General features: G+C 43.4%; 1 protein-coding gene and 1 pseudogene across 1 annotated transcript in view; one reads left to right on the top strand and one right to left on the bottom strand.

The window, feature by feature from the left end:
- The first annotated feature begins 2,607 nt into the window (after positions 1–2,607).
- On the top strand, positions 2,608–4,701 carry LOC129564413 (lamin-B1 pseudogene; annotated as a pseudogene).
- Positions 4,702–15,674: 10,973 nt separating this feature from the next.
- TAF1 (TATA-box binding protein associated factor 1) overlaps positions 15,675–16,470 on the bottom strand; it is a 98,397-nt gene continuing 97,601 nt past the window's right edge. Inside the window, exon 39 of the mRNA XM_055437770.2 lies at positions 15,675–15,914. Within this exon, the coding sequence (XP_055293745.1) occupies positions 15,716–15,914 (199 nt within the window). The 3' untranslated portion in view covers positions 15,675–15,715. The remainder of the gene's footprint in view (positions 15,915–16,470) is intronic.

Here is a 16,470-nt window from a genome sequence, read left to right as displayed (position 1 = left end):
TGTGTGTGTGTATGTATGTATATAATTTCTGGGCCAGTATTATTGAAACTGGATAAAAAGATAAAAAAGTTACTAAAATCTTAAATAGATTATGTGCAATGTCTCTGCTAGAGGTAAAAGTTTAAACATTTTGTTTAAAATGCCTTCAGAGGACTTCCCTGGGAATCCACCTGCAGATGCAGGGGACAAGGCTTCAATCCCTGGTCCAGGAAGATTCCACATGCAGTGGAGTAACTAAGCCCATGCACCACAGTTACTGAGCCCTCACTCTAGAGCATATATGGGGCAACTACTGAAGCCTGCAGATGCTGGAGCCTGTGCTCTGCAACAAGAGAAGCCACCGCAATGAGAAGTCTGTGCACTGCAACTAGAGAAAGTCAGCACAAAAGCAACGAAGACCTAAGGCAGCCAAAAATAATAAATAAATTAAAACAATAACTTCCTCTATAAAATGCCTTCAGAGGGACTTCCCTGGTGGTCTAGTAGTTAAGAATCTGCCTTGCAATGCAGGGGACGCAGGTTTGATTACTGGTTGGGGAAGTAAGACCCCCCCACACCACAGAGCAACTGAGCCCGGGTACTCAGGGGACTGAGCATGCCACGGCTAGAGAATTAGGGTTCCATTCCACATGAGGCAGCAAAGATCCCGTGTGCTGCAACTAAGATCCAGTGCAGCCAAATAAATAAATATAAAATATATATATATATAGAAATGCCTTCAGAAATTGCAGTTTTAATTATTGTACATTTCATGTTGTGAGACATATTGCTTTATGAATGATTCAATAATAGGTATTTAAATATACATATATTGTAATGCAGAGAAGGCAATGGCACCCCACTCCAGTACTCTTGCCTGGAAAATCCCATGGACAGAGGAGCCTGGTGGGCTGCAGTCCATGGGGTCGCTAAGAGTCAGACACGACTGAACGAGTTCACTTTCACTTTTCACTTTCATGCATTGGAGAAGGAGATGGCAACCCACTCCAGTGTTCTTGCCTGGAGAATCCCAGGGACAGCGGAACCTGGTGGGCTGCCACCTATGGGGTCGCACAGAGTCGGACACGACTGAAGCGACTCAGCAGCAGCAGCATATTGTAATGGCTTTTCATCAACATTTTTTTCTTTTTTGGTTGCACTGCTCCACTCGTGGAATCTCAGTTCTCTGACCACAGATTGAACCCAGGCTACGGCAGTGAAAGCTCAGACTCCTAACCACTAGGCCACCAGGGGACTCTGTGAATTCTTTTTCTTTTAATTGAAGTGTAGTTGATTTACAGTGTTGTGTTAGTTTCAGGTGTACAGCAAAGTGATTCAGTTATACATATATATATATATATATATTCTTTTTCAGGTTTTTTTCCATTGTAAGTTATTACAAGATATTGAATATAGTTTCCTGCACTATATAGTAGGTCCTTGGTTTTCAAATGTGAAGTCTTACTTTGAAAAATGAAATCGTACTATCAGCAATAGACAGTTCTGTTGAATACTCCAATAAAGAACAATTGCCAGTTCCATAAATAACTTTGCATTTCTAAAATAAAGTGTTGATATGTTTGTAATCACAAATTTCATTTCTTTTAGTACTTTTTAATCTGCTAAATAAAGTTTTTTATAATCACCCTTTATTAATCAATTATGACATGACAAAATGTTTAGTTGCTGTTTCTGAAAAGTGTTACAAACTCTACATCTAGAGATGATGAAAAATCCTTATGGAATTTGTGATAAGTACACATGTTGGGTTAGAAATGTTATAATCATGGAGTGTCATGAGATTAATACTTGCAAACCAGACTGCTGTAGTTTATACTTTTTCTCTGTTTCAAATCAGGTGTGTAAAACCATTTGTATTTAGAACCTCACTTATCACCCAAGTCCACTGACTGCAATATGTGGTTTGGTTTGTAAACAAATAGCAATTTTTTGCACATTTTTGGAAATAAATTGTACAAGAATTTATGTATCTACTTCTATATGCAGTGTATAAATAAAATTTTCGTTTAAAAACATATACCAAACACACACACAACACACACATTTATTTTTTCACAGTTTCCATGGATCAGAAATCCAGGCACAAGAACTTACCTGGTGGTCCAGTGGCTAAGACTCCGTGCTCCCAATGAAGGAGGCCCGGGTTTGATTCCTGGTCAGGGAAATAGATCCCACATGCCACAACTAAGACCTGGTGCAGCCAAATAAATAAATATTTTTTTAAAGAGAGAGAAAGAAAGAAATCCAGGCACAGGTTAACTGGGTCCTCTGCTTAGGGTCTCATCAGCCGAAATGAAGATGTCAGGCTGGCCGGAGCGCGCCGGCCATCTTGGGGCGGGAGCGCGGCGCCGCCGCCCGCGCCACCCCCGCCCCCCGCGGCTCGCAGCCAGCCCGCCCCTCCGCCCTCCTCCCCCCGCCCGCGGTTCTGCGCCGCCCGGGAGGAAACAAAGTGCTGCGGGCGGGAGACTCGGCGGCGGCGGCGGCGGCGGCGGCGCGCGGACTCTGCTCGGCCCTTTCGGGCACCCTCGCCTCGTTTTTCCCGAGCGTGTGTGTATGTGTGTGTGCGCGCGCGTGAGTCTGTGCATGTTCTTTTACAAAGGCCGTTTTATGTTTGATTGATTCCTGGTCCTTCCCCTTTGCCCTTTGTGCTGTAACCCGTCTCCCGCCGCCCCCAGGTACTCGGTCTTTCCTCCCCACGGCGGCCTCTCCGCGAGCGCGGGTCGCCGGTTCGTGCCTTCCTTCCCGCTTCGCCTTCTGCAGCCCCCTCCATGTCCCGGCGCTGCCCGCGGCCTCCGCGCTCCGCTCTCCCCGCCGATCGCCATGGCGACAGCGACCCCCGTGCCGCCGCGGAGCGGCAGTCGCGCCGGCGGCCCCGCCACGCCGCTGAGCCCCACGCTGCTGTCGCGGCTCCAAGAGAAGGAGGAGCTGCGCGAGCTCAACGATCGGCTGGCCGTGTACATCGACAAGGTGCGCAGCCTGGAGACGGAGAACAGCGCGCTGCAGCTGCAGGTGACGGAGCGTGAGGAGGTGCGCGGCCGCGAGCTCACCGGCCTCAAGGCGCTCTACGAGACCGAGCTGGCCGACGCGCGACGCGCGACCCGCGCTCGACTACACGGCCCGCGAGCGCGCGAAGCTGCAGATCGAGCTGGGCTAAAAACATGTATGAGGAGGAGATTAATGAGACCAGAAGAAAGCATGAAACTCGCTTGGTAGAGGTGGATTCTGGGCGTCAGATTGAGTACGAGTACAAGCTGGCTCAAGCCCTTCATGAGATGAGAGAGCAACACGATGCCCAAGTCAAGATGTACAAAGAAGAGCTAGAGCAAACTTACCATGCCAAACTTGAAAATGCCAGACTGTCATCAGAGATGAATACTTCTACTGTCAATAGTGCCAGAGAAGAACTGATGGAAAGTCGTAAGAGAATTGAGAGCCTCTCGTCTCAGCTTTCTAATCTACAGAAAGAGGCTAGAGCATGTTTGGAGAGGATTCAAGAGTTGGAGGACTTGCTTGCTAAAGAAAGAGACAACTCTCGCCGCATGCTGTCTGACAAAGAGAGAGAGATGGCGGAAATACGTGATCAGATGCAGCAACAGTTGAACAATTATGAACAACTTCTTGATGTCAAGTTAGCCCTGGACATGGAAATCAGTGCTTATAGGAAACTCCTAGAAGGTGAAGAAGAGAGATTGAAGCTCTCTCCAAGCCCTTCTTCCCGCATGACAGTATCACGTGCATCCTCGAGTCGCAGCGTGCGTACCACCAGAGGAAAGCGGAAGAGAGTGGACGTGGAAGAATCCGAGGCCAGCAGTAGTGTCAGCATCTCTCATTCTGCCTCAGCCACTGGGAATGTCTGCATTGAAGAGATCGATGTTGATGGAAAATTTATCCGCTTGAAGAACACTTCGGAACAGGACCAACCAATGGGAGGCTGGGAGATGATCAGAAAAATTGGAGACACATCAGTCAGTTACAAATATACCTCAAGATATGTGCTGAAGGCAGGCCAGACTGTTACAATCTGGGCTGCAAATGCCGGTGTCACAGCCAGTCCTCCCACCGACCTCATCTGGAAGAACCAGAACTCTTGGAGCACTGGCGAAGATGTGAAGGTTATATTGAAAAATTCTCAGGGAGAAGAGGTTGCTCAGAGAAGTACAGTCTTCAAAACAACCATACCTGAAGAGGAAGAGGAGGAGGAAGCAGCCGAAGTGGCTGTCAGGGAGGAACTTTTCCACCAGCAGGGAGCCCCAAGAGGTTCCAACAGAAGCTGTGCAATTATGTAAACTTCTCAAGTCAACTGTCTTCCTCAGAATAAAGAAGTATGGTAATCCTTACCTACATGCAGTGCAGAGCCTTCTCAGAAGCACAGAATATTTTTATATTCCTTTATGTGAATTTTTAAGCTGCGAATCTGATGGCCTTAATTTCCTTTTTTGACACTGAAAGTTTTGTAAAAGAAATCATATCCATACAAAAAAAAAAAAAAAAGAAGATGTCAGGCTGCAGGCTCATCTTAGACTTCAGATATTCTTCCAAACTTATGTGGTTGTGGCAGAATTTTAGTTCCTCATGGTCATAGGACCACAGTATCCACATCTTTGATGGTAGTCATCTGGGAAGCTACTCTCAGCTGGTAGAGGCATCCCAGATTCCTTGCCACATGGTCCCCTAGTCAGCAATGGAGAATCTCCCTCGGGTCAAATTCCTCTCACACTTTGAATCTCACCAGAAAGAGCCCCATTGCTCCCACATTTTAAAAATTGTGATAAAAAAGTAACTTAAAATGTACCATCTTAACCATTTTAAGTATACAGTTCGGTAGTGCTAGCTAAGTATATTCACACTGTTGTGTAACAGATCTCTATAACTTTTTAATTTTGCAAAACTGAAACTCTAGATTCATTAAACAACTCCCCATTTCCCCCTCCCCCAGCCCCGGAAACCACCATTTTACTTTCTGTTTCTATGAATTTGACTACATTAGATGTGAGTGAAATCATACAGTATTTGTCTTCTGTGACTAAAGAGAGACCAGTTGGTTAGGTCAGCTCACCTAGGATAATCTCGATTTTTCTTTAGTTAGATGATTTGGGATCTGAATTACATCTGCATAATCCCTTCACAGCAGCACCTAGATTAGTTTTTGAGCAAAGATCTGGGAGAAGGTGTGTATTCACCAGGAGGGCAGGAATCCTGGGGACCACATTAGAATCCTACCTGCCACAAATGGCAGAGTAACCCTGGAAAAGGAGGCAAAGTGCCAACTAGAGGCTGTCAGTTTCACATACTGAGTTCAACTCTCATATACTATACTAGCCCTTTGGATTTGTCACATGTGAGCTCCAGGTAATAGAGCACGAAAAGAGGGAAACAGCCCAATCCCATAATGTTCAAGATATAAAATTCTAGCCTCAGATTAACTGAAGGATTTGGTAATGGGTGGGTAAAGCAAAGACAAGCAAAGTCATTGAGACCAAAATCCTTTGATAAGTGCATACCCGGTCCCATACAGTGGACAAAGTGGAGGTATTACTGATAATATCAAAGCTTCTATGATGAAGGGCTGGACCACAAAATACATAAACTGAAAGATAACCCTAGCAGGCTTCATACTGCATATGCCAAAAATAGGTGAAAGGGTGTAGAGCTGCAAAAACACAAGTGTGATATCAAAATAGCTCTGAAATTCATCTTCCACCTTCTCTGTCAGTGCCACTTCCCTGGTACTGGTCCAGGCAATTGCCAGAGCCCTCTAACTGGTTTCTTTCTTTCTTTCAAATTTTTATTTGAATATAGTTGATTTACAATACTGTGTTAGTTTCTACTGTACAGCAAAGTGAAACAGTTATATGTATACATATATCCCTTCTTTTTCAGATTCTTTTCCCATATAGAAGTGACATGGCACATGGGTCTTCCCTGATGGCTTAGATGGTTAAGAATCTGCCTGCAGTGGAGACATGGATTTGATCCCTGGGTCAGAAAAACTGCTTGGAGAAGGAAATGGGAACCCACTCCAGTATTCTTGCTTAGGAAATCAGCAAAGTGAAACAGCTATATGTATACATATATCCCTTTTTTAGATTCTTTTCCCGTATAAGCAATTATAATGAGTAGAGTTCCCTGTGCTATACAGTAGGTCTTTAGTCATCTATTTTATAAATAGCACACTACTATATCTAACTGGTTTCTAACCCTACCTGACTCTAGTTTTCCACACTTCACCTTAGAAAATCTAAAACACAAATCAGAATGATGTCAATGCTCTGCTTAAAGACCTCTCGGTGACTGTGCCTCTGATGTCAGCTCCACTTGCTAACCCAGCCTCATCTGCTGCCACATCTCTGTGCTCACACTCATGCTGGTTTCAGTTCCCTGAAAAGATCAGGCTGTTTCACACTTCCAGACACGCCTTTTCTTAATCTGTTGTATCTAGACTGGTCACCCTCTCTATCTCAGTCTGCTGAGAAAATTCTTAGGTATCCTTCATTCCTCCCTTCTTAAATAAGGAGACTGGTGCCTCGCCCATGACCTCCCACTCCACCCTAATTCCTGGTACTCATACTAGGAAATCTCATTGTCCATGGAGATAACACAACCAGCAACCTCTGGGTCCCTTGGTCCTCTCAATTACCTTCCCCATTCCACTTCAGCCACCTGCACCCAAAGCACCACATCTTGAACTTTACTGTGGCCCAGAATTGCTCACGTCTAACATTGAACCCTTCACTTTTCCATTCTGAGACTATCTCCTCTCCACCTGACCCCTCAGGAGTAAGGGTCTCACAGGACACTTGTTCTTTTACCTCATATACCTCTTTTACCCCTTTAGTCCTTTGCATCCTCCATTTTTTCTCCCAATCTCCCAGCCCCTCCTGGCCTCATTTCCTTCTCTTCCCAACCTTTCTTAATGTCATACTTGATCACCTGAACTACTCTCTCACCAGCAGCCTCAGTTCCCTTTTCCTGTCTGCCAAACCAGCCCCACAAACTTCTGACTCTGTGTCTGTTCTACCAACCACCCTTCTCTCCTCCACCTAGTTATTCCCACCCTGCTAGACAAAATTCACAAAACCGTGCACATTCATTGTCTAATCTCTTCTACTTTACATTCACAACCAACCTTGTCTCCACCCCACCTTCCTGTTCAAGATCCACTCACCAACTTGGGCTCTATGTGCCATCTTTTTCAACCTCCTTTAGCAATTTTCCCCATCAATTATCCCTCTGTCTCTTGATTTCAATCTGTAGTACCTTTTCTTATCCTTAAACCTGCTTGGTCTCTCCTGTTAAAAAACAAAACAAAACTGTTTCCTGACCCGAAATCTTCATGAGGTGCCAATTACTCTCCTTACCTTTTCAGGTTGCTGCTGCTGCTGCTAAGTCACTTCAGTCGTGTCCGACTCTGTGTGACCCCATAGATGGCAGCCCACCAGGCTCCCCCGTCCCTGGGATTCTCCAGGCAAGAACACTGGAGTGGGTTGCCATTTCCTTCTCCAATGTGTGAAAGTGAAAGTGAAGTCGCTCAGTCGTGTCCGACCCTTAGCAACCCCACGGACTGCAGCCTACCAGGCTCCTCCATCCATGGGATTTTCTAGGCAAGAGTACTGGAGTGGCTTGCCATTGCCTTTCAGGTTAAGCCTCCCCAAATAGTAGTAGCCGATGTTTGCTGCCTCTACTTCTTCAAATTCATTCATGCCTCAAACTACTGGAAAATGTTTCTATTGAATTTTCTTTTGGCAAAAGTCACCAGTGACTTCCAAACTGCCAAAGCTTTTCAGTCTTGATGTTATCGGACCTCTCTATGCATTTGACACTGCAGATAATGGCCTCTCCCTCGAAACATTCTTGTTCTTAGGTTTCTATCACATGGAATTCATTCAGTTGCCTGGTTATTGTGTACTTCTCTGGGCATTCCTTTATTTTTTTGTTTGACCACACTGTGCATAGCATATGAAATCTTAGTTCCCCAACCGGGGATCGAACCCATGCCTGCTGCAGTGGAAGCATGAAGTCTTAACCACTGGACTGCCAGAGAAGTCCCTTTCTGAGCATTCCTGTTCTTTTTATGTTTTTGTAGGCAATTTTATTTTTTGTGGCACATGGAATCTTCAGTCTTCATTGGGGCATCCAGAATCTTTAGTTGCAGCATATAGGATCTACCTCCCTGACCAGAAATCAAACTCGGACCCCCTGCATGGGGAACATGGAGTGTTTGCCACTGGACCATCAGGGAAGTCCCTCTTTCTTTTTTAAAATTTATTTTTATTTATTAATTGAAGTATAGTTGATTTATCATATCGTATTAGTTTCAAGTATACAGCACAGTTATTCAGTTATAAATATATGTGTGTGTATATATATATATATATTCCTTTTCAGATTATTTTCCTGTCTAGATTATCACAAAATACTGAGTATCGTTCCCTGTGCTATACAGTAGATCCTTGTTGGTTTTGTAGGCAATATTAATTTTATCTTCAGGCATTTTCTTTTATTTCCTTTTAATGAAGTATAGTTGATTTACAATGTTGTGACACTTCCAAGTGTCACATCTTTTTGCCTTTTCATACTGTTCATGGGGTTCTTGAGGCAAGAATACTGAAGTAGTTTGCCATTCCCTTATCCAGTAGATCACGTTTTATCAGAACTGTACACCATGACCTGTCCATCTTGGGTGGCCCTACACGGCATGGCTCATAGTCTCATTGAGGATAACGAGGTTGTTATCCTGCCAACAAAGATCCACATAGTCAAAGCCATGGTTTTTCCAGTTGTCATGTATGGAAGTGAGAATTGGACCATAAAGAAAGCTGAAAAGTGAAAGTGAAGCTCAGTTGTGTCTGACTCTTTGTGACCCCATAGACTATACAGCCCATGGAATTCTCCAGGCCAGAATACTAGAGTGGGTAGTCTTTCCCTTCTCCAGGGGCTCTTCCAAACCCAGGGATTGAACCCAGGTCTCCTGCATTGCAGGCAGATTCTTCACCAGCTGAGCTACCAGGGAAGCCCAAGAATACTTGAGTAGGTAGCTTATCCCTTCTCCAGGTGGATCTTCCTGACCCAGGAATCAAACCAGAGTCTCCTGAATTGAAGGAGGGGTCTTTACCAACTGAGCTATGAGGGAAGAAAGCTGAGCACTGAAGAATTGATGCTTTTGAACTGTGGTGTTGGAGAAGACTCTTCAGAGTCCCTTGTACTGCACAGAGATCAAACCAGTCAATCCTAAAGGAAATCAGCCCTGAATATTCATTGGAAGGACTGATGCTGAAGCTGAAGCTGCAATACTTTGGTCACCTGATGCAAAGAACTGACTTATTGGAAAACCCTGATGCTGAGAAAGATTGAAGGTGGGAGGAGAAGGGGATGACAGACCATGAGATGGTTGGGTGGCCTCACTGGCTCGATGGACATGAGTGTGGGCAAGCTCTGGGAGTTGGTGATGCACAGCGAAGCCTGGCGTGCTGCAGTCCATGGGGTCGCAAAGTTGGACATGACTGAGTGGCTAAACTGAACTGACAGTTTCAGGTATATAGCAAAGTGATTCACACACACACATATATATGTTCTTTTTCAGTTTCTTTTCCATTATAGGTTATTTAAGATATTGCATGTAGTTCCCTGTGCTACACAGTAGATCCTTGGTGTTTATTTTATATATTGTAGTGTGTATCTGTTCATTTCAAACTCCTAATTTATCCCCCCTCCTTTCCGCTTTGGAGGTCATAAACTTTTTTTTTCTTTTTTTTTTTTGTGTACAGCATCTGAGATCTTAGTTCCCCAACCAGGGATTGAACCCATGGCCTCTGAATTGGAAGCATGGAGTCTTAACCACTGGACTGACAGGGAAGTCGCCAATAAATTTGTTTTCTAAATCTGTGAGTCCCCTTCTGTTTTGTAAATACGCATCTGTATCATTTTTAAGGCCTTAAATATAAGTAATATTATATGACATTTGTCTTTCTCTAACTTCACTTAGTATAAATTATTTCTAGGTCCATCCATTTCGCTGCAAATGGCATTATTTCATTTGTACTCTCTTTTTAAAATCTCTTTCTCCTTCCATCATTTAAATGCTTATGTTTCCCAATATTTTGCCAAGAACTTTCGTCAAGGGGTCTGAAGTGTTACCCCACTTGCACAGTTATGTACATTATATATATGTATGGATACTAAAGAAGCAGGATACACCTGGATCAGGGATAAGTTTGTTTTTTTTAAAAAAATACTCACAACCAGATCAGTGCCAAGCACTAAAGCATTGAGGATATATATATATATGAATGAATATGGATTCAGGTCTCATTTGCCCCCTCAGGGAGCTCATAATCTGGTTGGGAGAGACAGACACATAAATAGGCAATTGCAGAGTAATATTACCATGTCAATCCACCACACCCGGACCCATAGGCGACAGGGTGAGAACTGATGGAAACTTTCTATGTGGATTCACCCCCAAGATAAGGGATAGAAAACAGTGAATTTTTTCCATTTATATATGGAAGAGAGACAGCCATCCTGCTTCCCTCCCAAAGAAAAGAGAAAACCCTTTGTTCCTCGGAGAGGAGCTGGAAGGAGTCCTGGTTCTTACACCAATCTTTTGTAAGGTGAGCATGTCCTTCCAAAAGCCGGATAAGTCCTGTGTCTCCAGCTTTTACAGCCTAGAGACATCTCCAAAGTCTGGGCTTTATCCCTTTTGAAGTGTTAATACTTAGGGAAATAGTGCTCAGTCTTCCTGGAATCTTGGGCACTTCACCTGGGGACCTGGTCCAGGCTGTCACTGCTTGGAGCTCTTGGAGAGATAAGACAAGTTTTATCATCCCTTTGGATCACAGCAGTGAGCTAGACAAATGACTCGAAATATCCTCAAGGTATGTGAAAAGTGAAATGCAGGGCAAGTGAAAGCAAACATTCTCCATCTTTACATTGTATACATTCCTGTGTCACAGGCTTTTTACAGGGGCACTGAGAAGTCCTGGGAAGCTTTCTTTCCCACTCTAGGATTCTGTCTCTGTCTTCTCGTCTCACTCTACATGCTCTCCCTGGACCATCCCACCTCCTCTTGTTAGTTAACTGCTACCTCTATGCTGGGACCTTCAAATACCCCAACCACCTTCTAGACATCTATAGCTGAGTGTTCTAACTACACAAGTTTGAGATGGAACTCATTACCCTCGTCCCCAAAAACTCTTTAAAAAAAGTTTTGGCTGCACCCCACAGCATGTGGGACCTTAGTTCCCAAACAGGGACTGAACCCATGCCCCCTGCATTGGAAGGCCTCGGAGTCTTAACCACCGGACCGTAGGGGAAATCTCAAACTCTGGCATCCTCTACATTAGTTGACAGCAGCACCATGTGTGCTATACTTGTGGCTGTCCTCATTATTGGAATACCTTCTTACATGTGGAAGTATTTCCAGGTTATGAGCTCTGCCTCCCTTGTGTAAGTCAGGACTACCTGCTGGCCCTGCTCACTTCTCCACTCAGAAACGTCTGCATGAGACTGATTCAGAACTGAGCACCATGGGGAAACCAGCTCTCCGCAGAGCTTCCAGTTTTGCTCTCAGAGAATTCCCAGTGTTTTCAAGATTGGTTCTTCCAGCAGCATCAGTAGCGGTTTCTTTTTGGGCTCTACGTGTATCACCTGTATCATCTGACTGCTTCTGCAATGGTTTGAGGCATTGTTCCTGGAAGCTTAGCCTTCAAGCTCCAACCCTCCCAACACTTGTGGGAGCACCACAATACCCATTCGTTTAAAAACTGGCTTTTCTCTTCAGTCAACTGGAGTCAGCCTCTAGTGCTATCAACTAATACCTCTGACAAATATCATGCCATCACACAAAACAGAAGCCTAGAGTTGTTCTTGATTCTCACTCACCACCAACATCCACTCAATCCTCAAGTCTTGTTCATTTTATCTCCTAAGCATTTCTTGGTTCTGATCTTTCCTCTTTATCCCAATTACCACTTCCCTGGCTCAGGCCCAGATAATTTCTCAACCAGATTTATGGCAACAGCCTCCTACTAGTCTGCCTGCCTCTAGTCTCATGCCCTTCCAATCCCAGTCTCCACTGTTAATAGAGGGATTTATCTAAAATATAAGCCCAACTGTCATCCTCTTGCTTTGAACCTCATTTGCCACTTCTTGTTTTGAAAATTTTTGCTATTATAACATGGAACCACTTGTAATGACTCCGCATGCGCACACACACACACACACACACACACACACCCTATCTTGGTCCTATCTTGGTGGAACCACTTGTAATGACTCCGCATGTGCACACACACACACACACACACACACACACCCTATCTTGGTCCTATCTTGGTGGAACCACTTGTAATGACTCCGCATGTGCGCACACACACACACACACACACACACACACACCCTATCTTGGTCCTATCTTGGTGGAACCACTTGTAATGACTCCGCATGTGCACACACACACACACACACACACACACACACCCTATCTTGGTCCTATCTTGGTGGAACCACTTGTAATGACTCCGCATGCGCGCACACACACACACACACCCTATCTTGGTTCCATGCCTTTGCTTGTTATGTTCCCTCTACTAAAATTACTTTCCTTCTCCCTCTTCACTCACACTACCTACCTATCATTCCAAACACTCCAAGCATGTGTTTCAACAATACCTTGTGTACACATCCACCACTGCACTTACTACAAGACCCTGCAATTGCCTATTTATGTGTCTGTCTCTCCCAACCAGATTATGAGCTCCCTGAGGGGGCAAATGAGACCTGAATCCATATTCATTCATATATATATATATATATCCTCAATGCTTTAGTGCTTGGCATTTGCATGCACACAATAAATGTTTGATAGTTGATTCATACACTGATTAACTCAATTCAATTCAAATGATACTTTTCTTGAAAACTGCTTTAAACCTTCCCATCCTCCCATCTTCTGACCTCTCCTAAAGCAGTTAGTGGTTTCCTTCTCTATGTACTTTGTACATTCCTTGGTTTTTAAACCGAGGTAAAATTCACATAACATTAAATTAACCAGTTTAAAGTGTGCTATTCAGTGGCATATACTATATTCAAAATGTTGCATAACCATCACTTCTATCTAGTTCCCAAACATTTTCATCATCCCAGTGGGAAACCCCATACCCATTAAGCAGTCACTTCCCATTCCTCCAGTGCCCCCCAGCCTCTGACAACCACTAATCTTCATACTGTCTCTATGGATTTATCTCTTCTGGATATTTAATAAAAATGGAATCACAGAATATATGACCTTTTATGTCTGTCTTTTTTCACATAGCATAATGTTTTGAAGCTTTATCTATGTACCATACATCAGTAATTCATTCCTTTTTATGATTAAGTAAAATTTAATTGTATGGCTATATCAAATTTTATTTATACATTCATCCATCTATGGACAGTTCAGTTGTTTCCACTTTTTGGCTATTGTGAATACTGAGTTAGGTACAATCGTGTACAAGTTTTGGTAAGTTACGGTTTAAATACCTGTTTTCAATTATTTTGAGTATATACCTAGGAGTGGAATTGCTGGATCATACAGTAATTCTATCTTTAAAAAAGATTTTTGTGGAACTGTCAAACTGTTTTCCACAGTGGCTGCACAATTTTACATTCCTGCCAGCAATGCCCGAGGGTTCCAATTTTACCACATTCTTATCAACACTTGTTATTTTACCTTTAAAAAATTATAGCCATCTTAGTGGGTGCGAAGTGGTATCTCACTGTAGGTTTGAGCTGCATTTCCCTAATGACTAGTGACGTTGAACACCTTTTCATGTGTTTGTTGGTCATTTGTATATCTTCTTTGGAGAAATGCGTAGTCAAGTTCTTTCTTCATTTATTTCAGTACAGTTTTAGGTTTACAGAATAAATATGCAGATATTATATAGAGTTCTGTTTACTCACCCCACCCACCTCTCCCTCTCCAACCACTCCAACTCTGGCATGCACAATTTTCCCAATTATGAACATTTTGCAACAGTGTAGTATATTTGTGACAGTTAAGGAACCAATGTTGATACACTGTTACAAAGTCTAATAGTTAATAGTTTACAGTGGGGTTCACTCTTTCCTCGCACATTCTATGGGCATTGACAAATGTGTATGACACTTATCCACCACTACAGTATCATGCAGTTTTGTTTCACTGCCCTACACCCCCTGCACTCTGCCTGTTCAACCCTCTCTTCCTTCTTTCCCAGAACCTCTGGCAATCACTGATATTTTTATTGTCTCCAGAGATAAATTTTATTTTTTAGAGCAGTTTTACATTTGTAGCAAAACTGAGAAGATAATACAGAGAGCTCTCATATGCCCAACATCCATCTATCCCTATTATTATTTTTATTAACATCCTACATTAGTATGACACATATTACAATTAATGGACCAATATTGATACATCATCATTAATAAAAGTCCACACTTTGTTCAGTCTTAGTTTTTACCTAATGTCCTTCTTCTGTTCCAAAATCCCATCCGGGACCCCACATCACATTTAGTCATCATGTCTTACCTTAGGCTCTTCCTTGGTCATGATAGTTTCTCAGACTTTTCTTGTTTTTGATGACCTTGACAGTTCTGAGAAAGTGCTGGTCAACTACTTTGCAAAATGTCCCTCAACTTGGATTTTTCTGACGTTTTTCTCATGAGTAGACTGGGATTATGGGTTTGAGGGAGAAGACCACAGAGGTAAAGTGCCTTTTCATTGCATCATAGCTGTGAAATGTAGTACCAACATGATTTTGCATGACTGATGTTGAACTTGATAGCCTGACTGAGGTAGCATTTGTCAGATTTCTACACTATAGAGTTAGTCCTCCCTCCCTCTTTCCACAGTGTACTTTTTGAAAGAAAGTCACTATGCCCACCCAATCTTAGGAAATAGAGAGTAATGATCCACCTCCTTGAGGGCAGATTCAGTTCAGTTCAGTCGCTCAGTCGTGTCCGACTCTTTGCGACCCCATGAATCACAGCACACCAGGCTTTCCTGTCCATCACCAACTCCTGGAGTTCACTCAAACTCAAGTCCATGGAGTCGGTGATGCCATCCAGTCATCTCATTCTCTGTTGTCCCCTTCTCCTCCTGCCCCCAACCCCTCCCAGCATCAGAGTCTTTTCCAGTGAGTCAACGCTTCACATGAGGTGGAGGGCAGATTACCTATTTAAATTATTTGAAATTCTTCTGACTGGGAGATTTGCCTCTTCTCTTCCATTTATTTATCTGTTTATTCAGTCAATCACTTATTTATATCAGTATGGACACAAGAGTTATTTATTTTATACTTTGCCCATTCTCACTTTTTTTGTTCAATAATTTTTACTTTCTTCTTAATGCAATTAACAGTGATCTGACATCAACCCCAATCAACCAATAAGACAACCCAAGCACATTGTTCCTGATGCTAGGGAACCTTTCCTGGGACCTGAAGAATGGTTACTTTCCAATCAGAGGCAATGATGGCCCTCGGTAAGTGCTTACTGAAGTTCATCTTCCACCTTGAGGAACAGATAAACGAGTTTGGGGAGTACCTTCTTACACTTGTCAATGAAATGAGGACTTCCCAGACTGGATGGAGAAAATACTTTGAAGGCTGTATCAGTCAGAGTTCAACCAGAGAAACTGAACCAGTAGAAAATATATATTAAGAGATTTATTGCAAGAAACAAGCTTACATAGTTATAGGGGCTGGTTGCTGCTGCTGCTGCTGCTGCTGCTGCTAAGTTGCTTCAGTTGTGTCCGACTCTGTGCGACCCCACAGATGGCAGCCCACCAGGCTCCGCCATCCCTGGGATTCTCCAGGCAACAACACTGCAGTGGGTTGAGGGGCTGGTTGCTGCTGCTGCTGCTGCAGGGGCTGGTTAGGCAAGTCCAAAACCTGTAGGGCAGTCGGTCAAGAAAGGCAGGCTGGAACTGCTATTCACAGAAGAATTTCTTCATCAGGGAAGCCTCAGTTTAAAGCCTTTGAACTGATTAAATCAGGCCCACCCAGATTATCTAGGATAATCTCCTTTACTTAAAGCCAACTACTTATGGACTTCAAATCTGCAAACAGCAAGATTATTTTGATTCAATAACTGGGGACTGTAGCCTAGCATCTTGACCCATCAAAAACCATCACAAAGGAGAAGGAAGAAGAGAAAAAGAAGAAGGAAAAGGAGAACAAAGAGGATGGAGAGAAAGGGGGAGGGGAGAAAGAGGTGTAGGAAAAAGAGGAAAAGGAGAAGGAAGACACCAGGAGGTCAGCAGAGGGTTTCATAACAAAGGTTATGATGATAAGTAGAAAAATGTGAAAAGAAAAACAAGTTGAACCAGCCACATTTACACCACAGAAACAGAGCATTCTCCATGAAGGCTTTGCACACTCACTAGACAAGATGTTTTATCACATTCTCCACAGAAGAAGAGGGAGGATTCCGTAAGTGGAAACAAAA

This window comes from Moschus berezovskii, chromosome X, assembly GCF_049115385.1.
Source record: "Moschus berezovskii isolate FMDL1 chromosome X, NW_MosBer_1.0, whole genome shotgun sequence".
Taxonomy (NCBI): domain Eukaryota; kingdom Metazoa; phylum Chordata; class Mammalia; order Artiodactyla; family Moschidae; genus Moschus; species Moschus berezovskii.
This window is presented reverse-complemented; position numbering and strand designations above follow the sequence as displayed.